General features: G+C 35.7%; 1 protein-coding gene across 2 annotated transcripts in view; it reads right to left on the bottom strand.

Annotated features, from left to right (window-relative positions):
• The window catches only part of LOC150102542 (uncharacterized), a 280577-nt gene that overhangs the window by 231711 nt on the left and 24111 nt on the right, over positions 1-24755 (bottom strand). For both annotated transcript variants that reach the window (XM_090399064.1, XM_090399065.1), the window contains exon 3: positions 12228-12389. In XM_090399064.1, coding sequence (XP_090255190.1) covers positions 12228-12389 — 162 coding nt within the window. The remainder of the gene's footprint in view (positions 1-12227; positions 12390-24755) is intronic.

Here is a 24755-nt window from a genome sequence, read left to right as displayed (position 1 = left end):
TGAACAAGAAAAGAGCTTTCTGAATTTAAAAATTAAAATTATTCCGTCCACTCACTACTGGTAGTGAAACGTGGCTGACAGAGGATGATGTTGCACTCAATAGTCCTGGTGGGATTAGAAAGCTCGACTAGAATTTGATCAGATTTGGATTTGTTGATAGTTTTTTTTTTTTTTTTTTTTTTGATCAACTATAAAACTGGAGTTTTGGTTCTGAGGAGCCACTCCTCTTATAATTTGGCAAACTTTTCTTGAAATACCATGGCATACTTTTTGAAGAACCAAACTTTGGATACCAATCGGCAATTCTGGGATCCCTGATCAAGAAGATTCCACCTTCTTCATGGGTTCAATCACATGGTTATCTAGTGACCAGCCTACATAACTCTTTTACTACAACATTTTTGAATGGTGAAGGTCCAAGAACCTGCTCAGTGTATTTGACATGGGAGGGGAGGGGATGACAGAAACTAGAATTTATGGACTGCATTATCTTGCATATATGACAATTATCACATCAGCAGATCCATCCTGTCCAAAAGTTCAACTCTACCGAATTAACAATTTCCAATTTTTTTTTTATTTTTTTGTTGTTGTTCATGCAAAGATAAATAAAAATTATACAACTTAATAATGCTATCTTAATAATCTGCTTACAATATAAAAGTTTTGTAGTGGCAACAGTGCAGAATTCACAGGACCTGGTCAGGAGGTAAATTCCAGATGATTCAAGTAGAGCTTTCATAAATACCATCTCTAAAAAACTGAAAATAAAACTGAATGTGAAAATCCCAGAGAAATTTCTCTACTAAGTGTTCCAAGTAAGATTTATGTAAGCATACTTGAAAAAAGGCTAATAAAAATTGTTGAAGAGAAACTTGGAGAAGAACAAGCTGTGTTCAGGACAATAAACGTTATCAAGATCAGATTTTCACTTAATGACAAATAGTTGAGAAATCATGGGAATATAACAAGAATCTGTACTTAAGGTTTGTAATATGATAAAAGTATATGACAAGGTGCTGAGAGAAAAGCTTTTCAAAACATAATGATTATATGAGATGAAGGCAACATTATACAGAGCAATGCATAGTTTATATTTAAGTCAGTAGTTAAAACTGAAGGAAATACAGGAAGATGGTTTGATGTAAAAAGACAAGGATGCATATAATCTCCACTCTTATTCAGCATCTATATGGATCAATTATGAAAGAAAATTACATTAAACCTGATATTAGAATCGGAGTTATCAAACTTAACTCTTTGCTTTACGCAGATGATGTTGTACTTCTAAACATATCCAGTGCAAGTCTCTAGGATTCTCTAACTAAACTGAATAACAGATGTAACAAATTTTGCATGAAAATCAGTACTAAAAAGACCAAAACTATGAAAATAGGAAAGTAGAAAATTCCAAAATAGACTAGAGCCTATAGAACAATAAATTATTTCAGCTATTTAGGCACAATTTTTTAGTGAAGATGGCAAGTTAAATCTGGAAACAGGCAACAGAATAAGCAAAGCTGATATGGTGAGGAACCAGAGGGATAAATTTATATGGGATAAAAGAGAAATTAGCCAAAACACTAAAGTAGCAGTATATAAGTCAATGCTCAAACTACTTTTAAGTTATGGTTCTGAGAGATGGATTAGAAATAAAGAACTTGACCAAAGATTAGAGACCAGAGATATGAGACTTCTTAGAAAAATTAGGGGCCTTAGATGGTATCAATGGCAGATTCATATTAACAATGTAGCCATTAGGAAGGAACTTAACATTGCATTCAAGAATGTCTGAGCATGACTTATCTGAGGTGGTATGGTCACTTAAATAGAATGAGAGAGGAAAGGTTAGCAAAATAAGTGTTTGATGCCAGGATGACCAGGGTCTAGGTGGATTGATCCAGTCAAAAGTGCCTTAGAAGAACAAAACATTAGATGCAACAATATTAGAGTGATGACAAGTAATAGACCAATCTGGAGGAAAATTATTGATAGGAGATTAATAATTTAAACTTAATCGTGTAGCAATGTCATAGTAGCCTGAACACCCCCATGAGGGTACATTTCAAGAAATTGATAATAATGATGATGATGATTGTGCTCCCAGTTTCGTCTATGTTGCAACTCCATTTCATTTGGTATACTCTTGGATGTGGGGTGTGATTCTTGGTAGTGCTAAACAAATGTAATATAATTTTATAAGGAATTTAAGGCTAGTTTTTGAAACTGGACACACGGCAGAATTTAGAAAATGAGTAGCATAAACACCTTTTACTCTTAGGTCTTTTACTGTTAAAGACAGAAGCACACTTCCAAAAAACACAGTGAATTAAATATTTTATTATTGCAATACTGAAATTTGTTTATTATTGTATTTTATATGCTAAAAACAGACAATTCTCTAAATAAATTTGTTTTGGACAATTCTCTAAATAAATTCTAAAGGCTTAGACGAGGAGGAACAGGTACACCATGATACTTTTGGATTTTGCTAAGGCTTTTAACAGAATACAGCATGGAATACTGTTGCATAAATTATAGAATATGGGATTGGATTATAAACTATTGACATGGATAACAGAATGGCTGACTGACAGATATCAAAAAAACTGGTATATGGGGATGTGAATCTGCAAGATTCAAGGTAACCAATGGTGTGCCTCAAGGATCAGTCCTTGGTCCATTGTTATTACTGTACATTAATGACATTGGGAAGAATTTGACATATGATATACAGCTATTTGCTGATGATGCAAAGATAGGTAGGGTAATCGGGAGTGCTGCTGATATACAATACTTGATTTGAATAGGTTGGAATTGTGGGCATATGAAAATGGCTGTCATATCAATGTTAATAAAGGTAAAGTCATGCACTTTGGTGTGGTTAGATATCAAATGTTGTATTATATTTGTGGAATTATGCTTGAAGAAACTGATGAAGTTGGGGATCTTGGAATGTTAGTGACAGGAAGTTGAAGTTCAAGAGTCATATAGCAAAAATTGTAAATACAACTCAGAGAATAATGGCAATGCTGAAACAAATCTTGACATGCAAAGATAAGGAAGTCATTTTGCCTCTTTACAAGGCCTTGATAAGACCTCATTTGAAATATTGCACACAAGCTGGTCTCCTGGTTTCCACTGTGATTTTTATACAGTGGAGAGAATGCAAAGGAGTGTGTTACAAATGATATCAGGATTGTGGAATACAGATTATGAAGACAGATTGAAAATTTGTAGGCTGCAGATACTAGAAACAGGAGAAAGAAGGGTGATATGATTGAGACAAATTTCTGAAAGGATTATAGAGAATATCAGTATATGGAATTTTTCATTTTATGGAGGGTGGGGAAAGGACACAAAGGTATCCATGGAAGTTGAGAATGAATGCTGCCAAGAATGGAGTCAGAGCTAGATTTTTCTCTCATAGAGTAGTGCATGACTGCAATGGATTGCTGTTCAATGTTGTGTGTGCAAGTGAGTGAATTCAAGAACAGGTACAGCTAGTACAAATAATATGGCCTCCCTCAATGAGTTCTTGACTCCCTGGAGGTCTATTAATAATAATAATAACAAAAATATCAAAAATAAATATATTGTCAGTGGGTTGCCGAAGTATGACAATGATGAGCTGAGACGGGGAGCCAGTATCATGAATGGTATGCTAGCAGAGCTGTGTGAGGAGTAGGAAGTACAGTTTGTGGATGTATAGCATGTGTTTGAAGGAAGAATGGAATTATACAGGCTTGACAGGTTACATATGAATGGCTTTAGAGTGAGTGCACTGAAGAGAGTGTTGCTAGATGGGAGTGTAGTGTGTGTGTGATACAAGCAAGAGATCAGAAATGAGAGAGAGAGAGAGAGATGAAGTGAAAGATCAGGAGTGGTAGTACTGAAGAGGCAGGTGCTCGGCAGTGGAAACAGCAGTAGCATGAGAGATGAAGGGAGAATGGGAATGCAAGAGGAACAAGGAAACGAGGGAGCCTGGGTGGACATGGAGACATGGCATAGAGAGAGTGGATGTTGAAAGAAAGTAGCAGTGAATGTATGGAGATGAAGTATATTGTGATGTGGGTGGGGAAATTGAGACTGAATAGATGTATGTGGTAAGCAGTGATAAAGGTGATTGGAAAGGGCAGGTGTGGTGAGGAAATCACAGCAGTTCATTTTTAGGTCTATAACCAAAAATGAACTGCTGTGTTTGTTTACAAATGCCAGTAGTATCAGAAATAAGGGAGATGAAATGGTTTCACTGATTGAGTTTATTCGTCCCTCATTGGACGAAGTGAAACATGGCTGAATGAAGATGATATGCTAACGGGAATAGAAAAGGAAGGATACAGTATTTTTTGTGAAGACAGAAAGTAAAAGAAGGGAGGAGGAGTGCTGCTGATGATAGCAGGGGAATTATGTCCACATAAGGTTGGCATGAAAGAGGAAATAATAGTGGCAACGGTTATGAGGCAGTGTGGTGTGAGGTTGGGGTTGACAGGAAGACATATTCAGTTGTGCTATAGGCCAGGAAATGTGGACGGTAGTGATGAAGAAATATATAAACAATTTGGATTAGTAAACAAAGGAAAGGTAATTATTATGAGTGACTTTAATTATGGCAGTATAGATTGGAATGAAGAGATAGCATTTGGGAATAAGGAAAGTGAATTTCTCAAGTTCTTAAGAGATAACTATCTCAGGCAGCATGTAAAGGAGGGTACACGAGAATCGAGAGTTTTTAGATGTCATCATTTCATCAGAGGATGTAACTGTGAGTGGCATTTCACTTTTCTCCAGTTGGTGAGAGTGATCATTAACTGACCACCTGGATTGGTTGTGGCTAGCCATATGCAGACTATTGTGAGGAAAGGATACATGAGGATTATAAGGCTGGTGATTATGAAAAGCTTATCAGACAGCTTGGAGCTACAGCATGGAATGAGGAGTTGAGCGGTAAGGAAATATGTACTGCTTGGGAACTGACGAAGAAATACATAACAGCATCGATGTGTGAATGTATACCAAAGAACAAAAGGCTGAATAAGGTAAAATCATGTTGGAGGCTTAATGGATTGTATACAGCACTCGGAAAGGATTAAAACATATTTTAATACTTCCTATATTTCATATCAGTCACTGAGACATCTTCAGGGATTACAAAAAACTAATGTAACATATACACAAATACCACACAATAACAAGCTAACACGTCCTATTCAGGTGGTGTGCCCTCTATGGCAACTGTAGGTGGCCTAGAATGTAAGGTGGGATCTCTGGTGATTAATGTTTCCCAAATCTTCGGAAGTTTAATGAAACCATATTTAGTTAGATTTGGTTGATTTCTGAGAGCTGCTGCAGATTATAAAAATAGTCTCTCTTTTTTGAATTTACTGTAGTGGATCATGGTGTTTTTTTTCCAAGAGATCCTGTCTGTGGGTTGTATCCAAGACATGGTCAGCCAAGCCTGACTGACCATATTCGTGGTTGCAGATGTATGGCGGATGGTTGCTGATCTACCTGTCTGTTCAAAGTACGCCAGCTTACAGGAACAGGGTACTTAATAAACTCCAGGCACTGAGAGAGGAGGGGAGCTGATCTTTTGTAGAACAGATAAGGGTAGTAAGTTTACTGTGGGGCTTAAATGCTGTGTGAAGTTTGTACTTTTTTAAAAAATCTTGGCTACTTTTTCCGATGTGCCATGCATGTAGGGTATGGTGATGACATTTCTGAACTTTTTCTGACAAGATGGCTGGGGAATAGGGAAGGAAGATGTTGTGTATGTGGTTGAGTTCAGTTGAAGGGCGGTTCCACTGGAACAAAGATTGTGGGCTCTCTCGGTTAGAGTTTTAATAATGCCATATTGTGAGCAGGGTGGTGGTGGTGGTGGGAGAGTTTGTGAATGTATCTGCCTGTGTGTGTAGGCTTTCTATATACAGTGAAGGAAATATGGTACACTTTCCTAATGGTGCATTTTCCTTCACCGTATATAGAAAACCAATGCACACAGGCAGATACATTCACAAACTCTTCCACCACCACCCTACTCAACAATATGGCATTATTAAAACTCTAACCAAGAGAGCCCACAATTTTTGTTCCAGTGGAACTGCCCTTTCAAAGAACACCTTTGAAAGGGCAGTTCAAAAATAATCAGTTCCTCGCCTATTCTCCGGTCATCTCGTCAGAAAGAGTTCAGAAATGCCATCACCATACCCTACATCTGTGGCACATCGGAAAAAATAGCTATGATTTTAAAAAAGTACAACCTTCACACAGCATTTAAGCCCCACTGCAAACTTGCTACCCTTATCCGTTCTACAAAAGATTAGCTCCCTCCTCTCTCAGTGGCTGGAGTTTATTAAGTACCCTGTTCCTGTAAGCTGGCATACTTTGGACAGACAGGTAGATCAGCAAACCATCCGCATAGAGCACAAGTCATACATCTGCAACCACGAATATGGTCAGTGAGGCCTGGCTGACCATGTCTTGAATACAACCCACAGGATCTCTTGGGAAAAAACCACTATGCTCCACCACAGCAAATTCAAAAAAGAGAAACTGTTTTTAGAATCTGCAGCAGCTCTCAGAAATCAACCAAATCTAAATAAATATGGTTGCATTAAACTTCCAAAGATTTGGGAAACATTAATCATCAGAGAACCCACCTTACATTCCAGGCCACCTACAACACCCTTAGAGGGTGCTGCACCTAGTTAGGACTTCACATATGGTTGGCTTAGTATTGTTTGTTATTTCTGTCTATGTTACATTAGTTTTTTTGTAATCCCTGAAGATGTCTCAGTGATTGAGACGAAATACAGAAAGTATTAAAATCTGTTTTAATCCTTTCCAAGTGCTGTATACAATCCATTAAGCCTCCAACATGTCCTCACAGCACTTAAGCCTCAACACATGGGTAGGTGTAAAATGGATGAATGAATAGCTTAAGCATGAAATCTGGAAGAAGGTACTTTGGAGGCAGTACAAGATGAACAATGGTAATAATCAGTTATATGAAGTGTATAAAGAACAAGTCAGGAGAGTGACTCAGTTAGTAAGGTAAACAAAAGTGCAGTATGAGCAAAATTCGGCAAAATAAGCAAAGAAAAGCCCTAGAGAGTTTTTTTTAGATATGTGGCGAGTAGAAGGAAGAATGATCATGGTAAGATGATGTTAATGGATGAAAATGGTAGAATGGTAACTGCTGCAGAATACATTATTGAGGTACTCAGTGATCAATTTATAAGGGTGTTTCATCGTCATCAGGGTGGAATGATGAGCAACTTAAGTGTAGAGGATAGGAGAGGATGGCTCAATTGTGAGTGAGCAGGAGTTATTTGAGGAAATAAATAACCTTAATGTCAATACGGTGATAGCATTTGATGACATATTACCACTAATCTTAAGGGAATGTTCCAGGGAATTGGCAGTAGCATTGGGATGCCTGTTTAATAAGAGCCTTGCAACAGCAAAGGTTCCAAGGGAGTGGGAAAAGAGGTAAAATTGTTCCACTGCATAAAGGTGGTGATTAGGCTGTGGCTTCAAATTGTAGGCCAATCTCTATATCTGGAATTGTGGTGAAGGTACTGGAGAGATTAGTGAGAAGCAGGATACAGAAATGGATTAATAATAATGATATTCTCTGTGGTTATCAGCATGGATTTGTTAAAGTGCACTTGTAAGATCATGTTTTACTAACTTACTTAGGTACTATAACAAAGTGACAAATGCCTTGGACAGGAGAGATGCATATACAGCAGTGCACGTGGATTTTGCAAAAGCTTTTCATAGACTGCCATATGACAAGCTGTTAAATAAATTGAAACAGATGGAATTGGATAACAGACATCTGAGTTGGATTAGTGACTACCTGTCAGACGGGTATCAGAAAGTTGTATATGGTGGTGCAGTATCCCAAAAGAGGAAGGTCACTAGTGGTGTGCCACAGGGGTCAGTTTTGGGAACACTGTTGTTCAATGTGAATGATACTGGGATGGGTTTAACAAGTGATATGTAGGTGTTTGCAGATGACACAAAAGTGAAAAGGGCAATGCAGAGTCAAGCAGATGTTATGGCCTTATAGGAGGACTTGAAGAGATTGCATGAATGGGGTGAGTGGAACTGCAAAGTATAAACTTGGTGGAGAAACTTTAAAGGAAGTAGAGGAGATGAGAGATATTGGAGTGGTGGTGGTGGACAAGGACCTGAAATTCAGGGGCTACGTTGCACAAGTTGTGAAGATGTCACATCAAATAATGGCAATGATGCGGAGGACCCTGACATGCAGAAACAAAGAGGTTATGATGCCATTGTATAAGGCCTTGATTAGGCCTCATAAGGATTATTGTGCACAGATTTGGTCACCGGATTTTCATGGGTGATGAGGATATGTCAGAAAGGGTCCAGAGAAGATTCACAAAGGTGGTCAGTGGTCTTTGGAATGTGAAGTACAACAATAGATTGAGAGAATATAAATTACAAAGCCTCGTAAATAGGAGTGGGGGGATATGCTTAAGACACATAAGCTAGTCAGGGGTTGGAGATTTTTCATAGAATGGGAGAGTGGGGATAGAACAAGAGGCCATTGCTGGAAATTATATAAGGAAGGTGCAAGCAGAGTAGTGAGAAGGTTCTTTGCATGGAGATGTGGTTGATAAGTGGAATGCATTGCCTAAGTGTGATGTGAATGTAGGTACATTGGATCACTTTAAGCCATGGTTGGATGAGCATTGTATGTGTGATAGTGTATACCTCCCATGATGAGTCTCTGACCTCCGTGGAGGTCAGAGATTCATCATGGGGGGTAAGTGAATCTGATATTTCTGAATGAACTGTAAAAGCACACTAATTTTAGAGAACTGCATCAATTGCCACTGCTACTTTTCAGCAGCTATTGAAATTTTGGAAATCAATTAACAATCATGTTTGCCAATCTAAATTCACAATACGTGTACCTGCATGTAAGCAAACATAAAGAAAATCAATTTCCTTTATGTTTGAGAATACATTCTCAAAAGTTGTGAATGTAGATACATTGAATCACTTTAAGGCACGGTTAGATGAGCATTATGTGCGATAGTGTATACCTGCCACATTGGGCAACATTGCAATATATGGATGTTCACTATTCAAGCAAATAATAAATTTGCTTGAAAGTGGAACAACAGGGTTACAGTCCAAGGCTTGTGGAAGTGCTGGTACAGTGTCCAGAATATCCTGGAAACTATACCAGCACAGCAACAAGCCTTGGACAATGATCCTGGACTTACAAGGAAGATCACCAAATGATCTCATCTAGAATCACTATTCTTGATGAAGCAGGGACTAAACCACTGAGACTACAAGAATCCCTCCTTCTGGATGTCCAAGGGTCGTACTGCATAGAAAAATGTGGCAGCAGGGCATTGGATTCAGTGATGATGATCTGGAAGATAGGAGAGTAAAAATTACTCAGGGGATGTGAAGCCAAGAATATGGAAAAAGAAAAAAAACATGAAAAAGGGCCAGTATGATCACTGGAAGGTTTCTCCCCCCCACACACACACACATACACTCATGTTTCACATGGGTGTGTATGTGGGAGAGGAGTAATTGAAAATAAAGACAAAATTGTGAACACACACTGGTAATTCAATGCAGTTTTGTGTGAAAAAAAAAGAAGAAAAAAATAGGACTGAAAAATAAATGCATAACTAATGTTTAGCCTAAATTTTTACCTTAATTCCTTAGTCCTTTCTTAGTCTACTACTATCCTGAAGAATCCAGCAGTAATTGGTGTGTAAACTGGTTATTATTATTATTACATGACACCTCCAGGGAGTCCAAAGACTCATCGAGGGAGGGCACCTACTCTACAACTCTCTGTCTTCACCACTCAATCCATCAACTACCATCATCATCTACACTAATGCCATCTACTGTCCATCACCACCAGCATTTTTCACAGGCAATCACAAACATCCATGCCCATGGTGGGATTCGAACCTGCAGTCTTTTGGTTGGAGAGCGGATATGCTAACCACGCCGGCAATAGTGTTTCAGAGTAATGATGTAAAATACTTAAAGCTATTTTATTTATATTGATAAGGAAAATTGAAATAATGCTTTGAGAATGAAGGGCTATATCTAGACAGCAAAAATTTTATTTAAAAATAAATGAAATAATAGTTCTTTTCTTCTTTCCTCTTAGGTGTTAGAATATATTTATTCCATATGAATGATACCTGCAACTGTTTCAGAGTAAAGATGTAAAATACTTAAAGCTATTTTATTTATATTGATAAGGAAAATTGAAATAATGCTTTGAGAATGAATCTAGATAGCAGAAATGTGTAGACTGAAAAGGTTCCAAAAATCTGCAAAATTAAACTTGACACAAAAAATCATTTCAAGAATTATTTCAACATCTGTGATGCCACAGAAGTTTGTTACCTAGAAAAAAAACTTATTATTCTTTATTTATGGCCATGAGAAGTCTAAATCCATCTAGAAAATATACTATTCTTTATTTAAGGCCATAAAAGGTTTAAATCCATATCAAAATCTTTTAAAATACAAGAGTAAAGCAGACAACATAAAAAATAAAAACAAGCAGCAATGTTTGACTAACATTTGTTATTTCTCAGCACCCTAAACAAATATGTTATTTTTTACAGGTGGAAATAGAGGCATAAACATGGTTTCAGTAGATATAAATAGGTCATACAATTGGCTGTTTTCAAAGAATTTTTGTAGTAGTATCATTTATCCACAGATAATGTCTGTGAAAATGAAAGATGGGCAGATTTTAAATTCAAATGAAAAGAGAGTAGCATTATATCCAGCATCAAAATGCTTAAAAGAAACAAAAATATTTCATAACAGTTTTTGTGTCTTTGAACTTGTTGAAATACAGTTTAACTGGAGCACCTCTAATGACAGGATTAAAAGAGATGGAAATAAAAAACAAATCATGCAAAAAAAAAAAAAAAAAAAGAAAAAAAAAAAAGAAGAGTTGAAATCATCAGTTATTTGTATCCAGACAGTGTTGCATACATAAAACAAATAAAAACAGGATAACACACAATATGTCATGAATATAATGCCTCTAGTAGTGAATAATAGAATCAGAAAATAGAATTACAAATTTGAAAATTTATAATTCAGTTATATGGGATACTTAGTTAACTGATATAACTGCCTACTGCATGTGTGTTGTCTGGCTGGTTTAGCTTTTACAGGGAGGGGTGATTTTAGCCCCTCAACTTGCTAGGATACCAACTAAACCACGTTGATTTAAAATACCAAAATAAATATTGCACCTCTTTGCTTCACAGATGGGATATTATTATTAAGAGAGACCTCCAGGGAGTCAGTGACTCATCAAGGGCAGCCACATACTACACACACACCAACTGTCATACTTGTTCTTGAATTCATTCACGCTGCTTGCACTCACAACATCCAATAGTAATCCATTCTGATCACACACCACCCTACGAGAAAAAAATCTAGCCCTCATTCCCCTTCTTAGAAGCATTCATTCTCATCTTCCAAGGATGTCCTTTTCCCACCCTCCATAAATTGAAAAATTCCATCAAATGAAATCCTGTATGATCCTTTCAGAAGTTTGTAAGTCTCAATCATATCACTCCTCTTTCTCCTGTTTGCTAGTGTCTGCAGTCTACAAATTCTCAATTTGTCTTCATAATCAGTATTCCATAATCCTGATATCATTTATAACACTCTCCTTTACACTCTCTCCAATATATCACAATGGGAAACCAGGATACCAGACCTGAGCATAATAGTTCAAGTTAGGTCTTATCAAGGCCTTATAAAGAAGCAAAATGACATCCTTATCTTTACATGTGAACATTCATTTCAGCATTGCAGTTATCTTTTGAGTTGTATTTGCAATCTTTGCTAGCTGACCCCTGAACTTTGACTTCATATCTACTAACACTCTAAGATCATATAAATCATATATGATCATATATGATTATCAGTTTATAATCATATAAACTGATGAGGCTAAGATCCATAGCCTGTCAGTTTCTTCAAGCATAATCACACAAACATAATATCAATCAAATATGAAATATCAATATGAAATCAGATCTTTCAAATTTTCAGCAGTAACAGCATTTCTTTCTCTTTTTTAAAAAAAAAATAAACTTTTGTCTATTAAATATATAAGCTGGTTACTTTATATTGTATATATAGGAACTTGCTAAACTATTTAAGAAATATACCTGTTTATGGCTGCTACTGTGCAAATGTTCCAACATTTTAGGAATTGTGAAATGTATTTCATTGCATTGCTTACACCAGTGGCCACCCGGATCAAAATATTCAAACATTTCAACAGACTTATCACATTTCTCATCCTTTTTGAGTTCTGTATCTTTTTTAATCTAAAAGAAATAATGCCGTTAGTTAGCACTGTTCTATAATTGTAATTCAAAAACTATCCTAACAAGATTTAAAAAAAAAAAAAATGCATACATACATATGTGAATAGGTACAAATAAAAATGGAATGTCTGAAATGGCTTGGAAAAAAAAAGTCATGTCTAATCTCTAGAGTAGAATTTCCATATTATCCAACTTTAGTTACCTACAGTATTAAGGTGCAATACAATATGTTTCACGACCATATGTGGATGGGATTCTAATAAATAAACAGACATACAAATAAGTTCATAAATGAAATTCATGTATCATTTATATAACTGCATATAAAAATTACATGTATGCTTGCTTATGTATACTCTGTTGAAAGTTTTTTCAACTTAGTTATAAATTAAATTAAAGATGCCAAGAAATGATATTCATATTTAATTCTTTATCCAAGTGTAAGCAAACAAATTTTTTCTCGTGAAGGATCTTAACGACTAGGCTACTTGTATACAGAAGCTAATGACCTCACATTAATTGCCTTACTATCCCATAATTAATAGTATTTTAAAGAGTTATGATCTTTACTGAAGTGGAAAAAGTAAAGAGATGTTCATCATAACCTAAAATAGTTAGAAAGTTAGAATAGAAAAGACAAATATGAGAGATAGAAAGAAGACCTCAGCTCTTTTATATCATCATGTAGCCAAAGGTTATTATTTTTTCCTTTTCACCAATCTCTGAACAACCAAAAGATCAACTGAAACTAAATTCCAAAGATGACTAGTACTCAAGTGGTTACCTAAGTTAACTGGCTTGAATTGATAGTCTCTGCCTGGGATTGCGCTTCAGTAATCCTCCAACTGACAAAAAACACCACAGTGAACTATGAGGATGGAACCATTTAAAAAACCTCTCTCAATAAAAATAGGGAGAGGTTTTCTGTTCTTCATGAAGAGTTTTGGATTTGCTGCTAAAGCAATGCAAGTTATGAGGCCAGTATATTATGTCTGTTAATTATGTGTCTTCTTATGGTTGGTTGGTTGGTTTGTCTGTTTTGCAGGATGAAAAACCCAAGTTTCTGGGAGAAAAATCCTGTCACTTCCATATGAGACCAGCTCATCTTCATGAATGAAGAAGATTTTCTAATTAACATTGAAGGTAATTTAAGAAGGCACTTTGCAATTTTGTAACATGGTGAACCAATGCAGTTGATCACAGGACATAATGGAATATTTGATCCTAGTAATAATAAAATAGTTGAACACACACATTGACAGTGTCTCTTGCCAGGATGAAGAAACTAAAAACTTATAATGAGAATATATAGGATCAGTGTTTCTAATGATCCTCCTCCTGTCTTGGAATGTATCCACATCCAAGTTCTTCATCCTCAGGTCCTCCTTCACCATCTCTCCCCCCCCATTTCTACTTTGGCCATCTCCACTTCCTCCTCTCCTGCACATCCATTTGCATGACCTTTCTTCCCACATACTCGTCCTCCCTCCTCGTCACATAACCAAACCATCTCAACCTTGCCTCCTGTATCTTCACTCCTATGTTTGTGACTTTCACTATTCCCCTCACATAGTCATTTTTCAGATGATCCTTTCTGATCACACCACAGATTCACCTTAGCATTCTAATCTCTGCTACCTCCATCCTGCTGATGTTATTTTTCCTCAGGGCCACAGTTTCCATAGCATACATCATAGCTGGTATCACCACTGTCCTGTAGATTTTTCCCTTTAGATTGACTGGCACCCTCTTATCACATAGCACTCCAGTTCCTGCATCCAGCTTGTATTCTGCCTCCCTCTCCCTTCTCAGCCTCTCTATCCTCTTTTGCTGTGGAAACGAAGTAAATAAAGCCACTAACCTTCCTGATGACATTTCCTTCCAGCTCTATTAATAATTGGCTGCCATCGACTTTGCAACACATGTACCCTGTCTTACTTTTGCTCAGCTTCATACCTCTCTCTCTTCCAGTACTCTCCTCCATCTTTCCAGTTTACCTACTACTTTTTCTCTTGATTTTGCACACAGTACAATGTCATCTGCATACAACATTGTCCAAGGCACATCTTCTCTCACCTCTTCTTCACCACCTCCATCACAATATTAAACAGGAACAGACTTAATGCTGACCTATAATGAGAAAACTTATATTAAAAATTTATATTATTAAAAACTTATGAAAACTCACTGCCTAAAGTCCACAAAGCAAATATTCTAGCAAGAGACAATATTGATGAGTATCTACAAACTTTTTCATTTGAATAGATGTAGGATCATCATTGGGACTAGAGATAGGATTAAATATTTCATTAGTGTCACGTCATCAACTAACTTTGCTACAAATCTGCAAACCACCTATCTACATAATTTTCACAGGTCACAGGAAAGTCTTTTAGTTCATTAAGAACCGTTCTCAATTCAAAGAAGAAAAAAAAATTGAAGCTTCATCTTCATCCAAGTAATTAGCTTAGATATTGTGTCTCTATTCAGTAATGTTCTCTCTCTCTCTCTCTCTCTGAAGGAACAGCATGGGTAGTCATCTTTCTCTTTCCCCTGTAAATATTTCTTGGAGCAATCTGAATAAAGGCTACTAGACAACATCTTTTGCACCTTCTTAAGGTTCAGAGTAACACCATATAATTATGAAGTGAATCAGTAGGGGAAGGTTTGTGTTTTTTCACATGTAATCTGGTTCTCTTTGCTTGACTTTTATGTAATATTGTTTAACATGGGTTGAAATTGGGAGGGACATTAAAAATACAGTAATATATTCTTTACTAAGCCAAACATATTCACAACTCCTTGGACAAGGCAACAATTTACAAAGGAATTTGAGAGAATGGAGTAGAAAGATTATTTGCTAGTTGGCCTCCTAAATAATTTTATTGCTGTACTTTTTTTTGTAAAAAACTGACATACTTAATCAATAAACCCAGCACCATAATTTCTGACACTGCTTGCAATGGCATACAAACAAAACAGTTTATGCAATGCAAAAATAGTCATGCTCGTGTCATTACATGCACAACCATGCCAGTCATGCAACCTTCCATATTTCCTAGATTTATTTTATTTTTATTTAATTTTTTTTTCTTTAAATATCAATCACATACAAGAGGTTTCAAATCTTATAGCTCATCAGTTCTGTGTGTGATCAAGTGTCAAAAAAAGGAGGAAGACACTTAATGTGTTTTTGAACAATGAGAAGGTGTAGTCTTGGGAAAAACTGGTAGAGGGGACCATTCCACAGATGTAGATGTAATGAAAGAGGAGGATAAGAGGCTGATTAACATGCTTGGAGCTGAACAGTGTGAGATGATAAGTCACCTCTCTTCTGATCCTTGAGTAAGCCAAATTAATAAACTTAATAAGCACACAGTTCATGCCTCTTGATGAGATGATGATTTTAAGAAAAAAAATTTTATGACTTCTTGTGGGCATCCCCAAGGGTATATGGTCTTCCCAAGATGGGTGAACCAGGTGTTTCTTTAAAATCAGTGATGAGGTGCTTACTGCAGTTTCAAAACATGATTTTCAAGGCTAATTTACTGCAAAACAGAAGAAAGAGGGATAATATGATAAATATGATAGACGCTATGAACTCCCGAAAGACTGTTATAAAGATACTGGATGACGAAAAATTTCATCATCCAATATTACTTTTTACGTGGTTTTCACCAGTAATTAAAAAAATATATATTATATTAAATATTAAACTGGAACTTTATATTGGCTTTATTAGTTGACCAGAGATTTGGTAAAATATATACAAGAAATTGTCTACAAGTTTCACCAGCAGTTCTGTCTGGCTTCTTCAGGACATGTGTAACAGTACATGGAACTAACATTTGCTAGTAAAAAAAGAAGAATGGAGTAACACACCCAAATAAATTAAATTAAAATGACGAGTAACATCATAAGAATGGAACGTGGTGTATCAGTCATTGTTTATTGAGCGTTTTATATAGTTTTTAGTGAAATGAAATTCTGGTAAGCTGAGCGAACTTATTAGGCTTTTTCAGATGTCTTTCAGAATAATTCTTGATTTCTGTTTAGATTTTCTACAGAGTGGAATACAACGGCAGCTTCTTTGAAGTTCTACACTGAAAATCCTCTTCTATATAGGGCATGGAGCTTTTATCCCAATCAATAGTATGGTTAGAAATTGGGAAATGATGGGCTAATCCTGAAGTATCTGTTCTGTTGTTGTTCTTCACGTCTCCTACATGTTCTTTTTTTCGAATTTCCAAGCTTCTCAATGTTGCCCTTTAATCCACAGGAACATGGAATGTTGTATACACTGCCGTATTTTAAGAAGGCATTAATGTCCTTTGTTGATCTTAAAATATGCCGTATTGTCTTGACGGGTCTGAAAGCAACTCTGACGTTGAAAGACTTAAGGAGTTTGGCAATTTTTGTTGACACTGAGCCTGCATAAGGGATGACGATGGACGGTGTATATTGCGTGACAGAAGGCTGCTGCTGCTGTGGAGGGTTTCTATGAAGAATCTTTTTGATTATATTTCTTGGGTAACTGTTATTTACTAGGGTCTGAGATATGAGAGTGAGTTCATCAAGGAGATCTTTTTCTTCTGAGATAATGTTGATTGCTCTATTCTTAAGCATATGCATTACGCTGAGTTATATGGTGAGTCGATTTGAAGTGCAAGTAATGTCCAATGTGTGTGTGTGTGTGTGTGTGTGTGTGTGTGTGTGTGTGTGTGTGTGTGTGTGTGTGTGTGTGTGTGTGTGTGTGTGTGTGTTGGTTTTCGATAGATTGTGAGCTGGATTTGTCCATCCTCTTGTTTCTTGATCACTGTATCTAGAAAAGGCAATTGGCTATTCTTTTCAAGCTCTAACGTGAACTATATTTTTTGGTGGAAGGAATTTATTTTTGTAAGAAATTCAAATAAGGTTGTTTTTGTGCCTCTCCAAATTATGAAAACATCATCTACATATATCCACCAAACCAACAGCTTTGAGTATGATTTGGAAAGGATGTCAGCTTCTAGTTTTTCCATGAACAGATCAGAACAGGGATGTGATAAGGGACTGCCCATGGCTAAGCCATCAAGTTGTTCATATAATGTGTCATTCACTTTTAATTTGATTTGAGGAAACAGCTGATCTGTGTCATGTGGAGAGAGATTGTCTAGGATATTAATAACTTCTTCAACAGGTACATTGGTAAATAATGAAACTACGTCTAGGCTTGCAAGGATGTCTGTTTTTAAGATGGAGATACCTTTTAATTTTTCAGTGAAATGCTTAGAATTTTTTATGAATAAATCTGATTTTTGTATATTTTCTTTCAATAGATGGGCTAGGTGTTTGGCTAATAGATATGTAGGAGAATTTCTACCATCGACGATCCAACTTTAAAAAATCAAAAAGAGACTATTAACCTATTATGGAGCATGACAAGTTGGTCTTTAGGCTTACAACGAAGTCTGAAATCTCTACACCCACTGACGCCACGCTTATATGGTGAAACAAAAGTGCACAAAATTGGAGTTCCGCTCCACCCGATCGTCGAAGGAAGAAATTCTCCTACATGTCTATTAGCCAAACACCTAGTTTGTCTATTGAAAGAATATAAAAAAATCAGATTCATTCATAAAGAATTCTAAGCATTTCACTGAAAAATGTAAAGGTATCTCCATCTTAAAAACAGTCATCCTTGCAAGGTTAGACGTGGTTTCGTTATTTAAAAACGTACCTGTTGAAGAAGTTATTGATATCCTAGACAATCTCTATCCACATGGCACAGCTCAGCTTTTTCGTCATTGCCTCAAATCAAATTATTTCAAAGCCACTGGTTTGGTGGAGATATGTTGATGATGTTTTCATAATTTGGAGAGGCACAGAAACAACCTTATTTGAATTTCTTACAAAAATAAATTCCTTCCATCAAAAAATACAGTTCACGTTAGAGCTTGAAAAGAATAGCCACCTGCTTTTTCTAGATACGTTAGTCAAGAAACAAGAGGATGAACAAATCCAGCTCACGATCTATCGAAAACCAACACACACTGGATGTTACCTGCACTTCAGATTGACTCACCATATGGCACAGAAACTCAGCATAATACGTACGCTTAAGAATAGAGCAACCAACATTATCTCAGAAGAAAAAGATCTTCTTGATGAACTCACTCTCATATCTCAGACCCTAGTAAACAACGGTTACCCAAGAAATATAATCAAAAAGATTCTTCATAGAAACCCTCCACAACGGCAACCTTCTGTCACGCAATATATATCATCCATTGTCATCCCTTATGCAGGCTCAGTGAAAACAAAAATTGCCAAACTACTTAAGTCTTTCAACATCAGAGTTGCTTTCAGAACCTGTTCAGACAATACACCATATTTTAAGATCAACAAAGGACATTAATGCCTTCTTCAAATATGGTGGTGTATACAACATTCCATGTTCCTGAGAATTAAAATACATAGGGCAAACATCGAGAAGCCACGAATTTCGAAAAAAGAACATGTAGGAGACGTGAACAACAACAGAACAGATATTTCAGGATTAGCCCATCACTTTTCGATCTCTAACCACACCATCGATTGGGATAAAAGCTCCATGCCCTATATAGAAAAGGATTTTCAATGTAGAAACTTCAAAGAAGCTGCCATTGTACTCTGCTCTGTAGAAAATCTAAACAGAAATCAAGGAATAATTCTGAAAGACATCTGGAAAAGCCTAATAAGTTTGCTCAGCTTACCAGAATTTTATTTTGCTAAAAACTATATCATCATCATCATGCGTATCAAGGATTTAGGCCTAGCATGGCCTGTTCCGGCCTAGTCATCGTTGAATTGTTTAAGAGGATGTCCTGGTTTTCTTTTTTCCTAATGGCTTGTACTTTAAGGCTTGTTTTGGTAATCTTTCTGTTTTCATTCTTTGAACATGTTCCATCCATTTATGTTTATATTTTTTAATTTTTTCTATTACTGGTTCTTGATTTAATTCTTTCATAATATCTTCATTTCTTTTGTGATCAAATAGTGTATACTTTGCAGTTTTTCTCATAAACTTCATTTCTGCTGTTATTAGTCTTGTTTGTCTTTTTGTTTTATTGTCCAGATTTCACTTCTATACATTAAGACTGGTAGGGCTAATGTATTGTATACTTTTAGTCTGGTTTGTTTTTGAATTAGGTTTGGTTTAAATATAGAGTTAATTACACCTGTTATTTTTAAATATTTTGTAATTTTTACGTTTATATCTTTTTCTTTTTCATATGTGATCATACATCCTAGGTAGTTAAATGAATTCACCTGTTCTAAGATCTTGTTATCTATTATTATTTTAGTTCTTGTTGGATCTTGTCCTTTAAAGGCCGTAGTTTTTGATTTTTCAGTTGATATTATCATGCCATAATCTTTGGCTATCTCATTTAGATCTAAAATAGCTTTCTGTAAGTTATCTTCAGAATTTGTAATTATTATTTGGTCACTGGCAAAAAGGAGAGTGTTTAAGTTTACTGTAGGATAAAGTTTAATTCCTTGATGTAAATTTTTATTCCATTTTATTATTATTTCATTTAAGTAAATATTAAAAAGAGTTGCTGAGAGGGGACATCCCTGTCGGACCCCCCTTGGTTTATCTCTCTCGTATATGATAGCTAGTGATTTAATCTTATTTGTATTTGATTATTTTCATATATACTTGTGATAGCTTTTAGGATATTATTTGGCATTTGTCTTTCTTTTAATATGTTAAATAATATGTTTCTTTTAACTTTGTCAAATGCTTTTTCAAAGTCAATAAATGCAATATGTGTTTCTAAATTGTATTCTCTTCTTTTCTCTATTATTAATTTTAAGCAAAAGGCAGGGTCTATACATGAACGTCCTTTTCTAAATCCATTCTGAACTTCTAAAATAAAGTTTTTAGAATATTTCATTAGTTTGCTATTTAAGATTCTGCTATATATTTTGTAACAGGAATTTAGTATACCTGATACCTCTATAGTTTTTAGGGTCATCTCTATTACCCTTTTTAAAGATAGGAATCATAATTGCTTTTTTTTTTTCCATTCTACTGGGAGGATACCAGCTGAATAAACTTTATTTAAAAATTTAAACAGAAATCAAGGAATTATTCTGAAAGACATCTGAAAAAGCCTAATAAGTTCGCTCAGCTTACCAGAATTTCATTTCACTAAAAACTATATAAAATGCTCAATAAACAATGACTGATACACCATGTTCCATGCTTATGGTGTTATGTGTCGTTTTAATTTAATTTATTTGAGTGTGTTACTCCATTCTTCTTTTTTACTAGCGAACGTTAGTTCCATGTACCGTTACACATGTCCTGAAGAAGCCAGACAGAATTGCTGGTGAAACTTGTAGACAATTTCTTGTATATATTTTACAAAATCTCTGGTCAACTAATAAAGCCAATATAAAGTTCCAGTTTAATATTTAAGAAGTGACCAAATACAACACAGAGATAAAAATATTACATTTTTCATCTATATGGAAGATGAAGAGAGGACAAGGTGTAAAAGTTAAGTTTGCTGTGACGGTGAAGAAAGGGGTTAAAACTAGATATTTTTCTCACAGTGCAGTGAGTGAGAGGAGCAGTTTACCTGTTGAAGTGGTGAGTGTATCTAGTGTAAATGAGTAAGACAACGAATGACAGCTGGTGTGGGTGCTATATGGACTTCCTCAATGTGTCCTTCATTCTCTGGAGGTCTTTGATGATAAAAATAATAAAACAGGCAACAGCTGTGCTAAAGCTCAAATACATCATCATCAGATTCCTGTCATATACCCTCAGGGGGTATAAGGATATTATGATAGTATCACATGAAAAAGGTTATATCATTATTAACTTCCTTTCAACAATTTTCCTCCAAATTAACCTGTTATCTATCAACATTCCGATATTATCAGATCATATATTTCTACTTCTAAGGCACTTTTACTGTATAAATCCACAGAGATCTTGATCTTCCTCTAGGTCTTTTTCCTGCCATCCTAGTAAAGAACAACTGTTTTACTAATATTTCCTATCCCATTCTGTTTAAGTGGCCATACCACCTGAGATTAGCTTTGCTAACACATTCCTAATGCTAAGAATGTCAAGTTCTTTCCTAATCTCCTCATTTTTCATGTGATACTACTATTGATGCCACATGTTCATCCCTTAATCTTTCTTGGGACTCTCATGTGGGTGCACAATACTAATGTAACAGATGTGACAAGAACTGATGTGAGAACAGCAGTTGATGAATTTTAAGTACTTTGGATATTGGAGAATCTTGATGCAAATATGGCTGTGGGATTAGATGGGATATCACCTCAAGTATTATGACAATGTGCAAAGGAATTGCTTCTGACTAAGCTGTTTAACTTAAGTCAGCTCTGAAGCAATTCCTTTGCACATTACACATTTTGCCCTCCTTCCACTCCCTAGGGAGTGGAAGGAGGGCAAAATAGTTCTAATGCATAAAGGAACCCCAAAGAGTGTAGGAACAAATTATAAATCAATCAATATCTTGGAAGTGGTAGTAAAAGTATTTTAAAAGTTGATCAAAGATAAAATTCAAGCATGGGTGGATAAGAATATGATACTCTATGGATGGCAGCTTTAGTCTTGTGAAGGATTGGGTGTGCCTTGGTAATTTACAAACTCTTTTTATAATAGAGTGACAACTGAGTTGGATATAGGGAATGGTTATGCGATGTTACTGCTGGATTTTGCAGACATTTGAGAGCATACCACATGGAACTCTTTTATACAAACTGGAAACAAATAGGGATGGATGAACTGGTGACATGAATATAAGGATGGCTGATGGAACTATGTCGAAGAGTAGTATATGGCAAAGCAGAATTCAGGAAAAAGCAGGTGACTAGCAGTGTGCTGCAAGGCTTTGTGCTTGGACCACTACTGTTTAGTTTGTACATAAACAATATAAAGAATGATTTGAAGTGAAATATTTAGTTGTTTGCTAATGACACCAAATTATGTAATGTAATAGTTTATCAAGGTAGTTAATAAGACCTTGCAGGATGATTTAAGTAGGTTAACTGTATGGAAAAAAGATAATGATAACTAGTTAAATGTGAAAAGTGTGTAAAGTTATGTTTTTAGGTGAAAAGATTACAAGCTGTGTACCACACTGATGGAACTGCACCCCAGAAAAATGATGAAGCTAGGGATCTGGGGAATGTTGGTAGTAGAGAGTGGAAATTCGTAAGGCATATTGCTAAGATGGCAATCTTAGCCATCTTAGCAATATGTAGCTGTAGGATTACTTGGTTATTGAAGAACACACTAAGAACTAGAGTTAAGTTATTTTTCCTCTATATGAGGTCCTGTTGCTTCCACGTCTGGATTACTGCCCAGTGATCTAGATGTGGAAATTTCTTGGTTTCTTGGAGGGATATGGTGGAGAGGATTCAAAGGCAGGTGACTAAAATGATGAGTGATCTGTGGAATGTTCCCAATGATGAAAGAATGAGAGCTTGTGGGATGCACAAGTTTGTTGATGGTGGAAAAGAAGAGATATAATATAAACATTTAAATTACTAAAGGGATTTTAAAAGATTGCAGAGGAAATATTTCAGCACTTATCTAGTAGAGGCAGAACAAGAAAGGAGTTATACCTGGAAACTGAGTGATAGTGTGCTTAGCAAGGGTATGAGAAATAGATTTTTTGCTTTGAAAGCAGTGAATAAGTGCAATTGGATGCTACACTGTTGTGACTGCTTTGTCTGACAATGCAAAGAAGTATGATAGATATCCAAAAGAACCAGAAATGTCATATGAAGGAGAAAAGGACATAAAATTAAAATCTTCAAAATTTTTACAGATTATAGGCCTGATAAATAGAATACTCAATCCAAATATAGTACAAAAAGAAACACACTTGAAAATATACAATACTTTAGCAGTGTCCACATTATTATATTTGGGTAATAAACAAACAAGATAAACAAAGAATAAAAACAAGTGAAATGAGATTTATGAGAAGAACTGCAAAATACCCATTATTAGACCAAAAAAGGAAAAAGATATTTTAAAAGAACTAAAAACAAAATCAATAGAAGAAAAACTAAACAATTATAAGCAAAAATGGATAGAACATGTAAATCGAATGGCCAACACCCGATATCCTGAACAAATGCTGAAATATAAACCATTGGAAAGAGAAGGCCAGGTAGACCTCAAAAAAGAATATTGGATGGATAATAAAATGGGAACAGACCAATATGGTTTATACCTGTAATTAGTGCTATGATGATGATGTTGAAAAATAACTGAACAACACTCAGATGGAAGACTATGTCATAAAAACAGAAATGGTTCAAGGGAGCAAGTAAAGAAAGTGAAGAACTGGAGTACATCGACATTGGCCCCCTCACATACTTGACCAGTACTCATGTTCGATTGGCTCAACAATTAAGCAACCTATTTCAAGCTCAACTAAAGAGCAGATGACAACCATAAAGAGATTTCTGATTTTGAAGGATAAAAAAATAGAGCATTTGTGGTTTATATATTTGGATTTGTAGTTTAAGCCAATAGAGAGTACAATTTATCAGCTGTCTCAAATTGCCGACCCATCCTCGTTCATTCAGTACCTAGTAGATACCTACTAATGGGTGCACCAGGTGAAGGTGAGAATTGGACATTAGATCAGAAACCACAGTTGGTTCTCCACATTCCTGAAAGGTGATGTGAAGGTCTCCTTTGACCAGAAATGCTTAAGTATATAAAAGTTCTGCAGTGGCTACACTGAACAATTCAGAGGGCCTTGTCAGAAAGTCGAATTCCAGATGATTGGAGTGGAGCTCTAACAGTTCTCAACTATAAAAAAGGGAATAAAGCTGAATGTGAGAATTATAGAGGAATCACTTGACTTGGTATTCCAGGTAAGATTTATGCAAGCATACCTGAAAAGAGGTTAAGAAAGATTGTGGTAGAGAAACAAATTTGGAAAAGAACAGCTAGTTTGGGCCAAATAGAGGTTGTCGAGATCAGATTTTAACTTTATGACAAACAGTTGACAAATCATGGGAATATAACAAGGATCTGTGCTTTGTATATCTGAAAAGAGATATGACAAGGCTTTTCAAAACACTGCAATTATATGGGGTAAATGGAACATTATACAGAGCAATATATAGTATATATTTAAGTTGTAAGTCAGCAGTTAATTGAAGAAAGATGTTTGATATAAAATTAGGGGTAAGACAAGGATGCACATTATCTCCACTCTCATTCATCATCTATATGGATCACATTATGAAAGAAAGTGGCATTAGGACTGATATTAGAATTGGATATTATTGGAATTGGATATTAGATGTCACTTAGCTCTTTGCTTTATGCAG

Source organism: Typopeltis vanoorti, chromosome 10 (assembly GCF_054136105.1).
Source record: "Typopeltis vanoorti isolate ZY-2024b chromosome 10, IOZ_Tvanoo_1.0, whole genome shotgun sequence".
Taxonomy (NCBI): Eukaryota; Metazoa; Arthropoda; class Arachnida; order Uropygi; family Thelyphonidae; genus Typopeltis; species Typopeltis vanoorti.
Note: the sequence above shows the minus strand (reverse complement) of the source record. Positions and strands in the feature narration are given on the sequence as shown.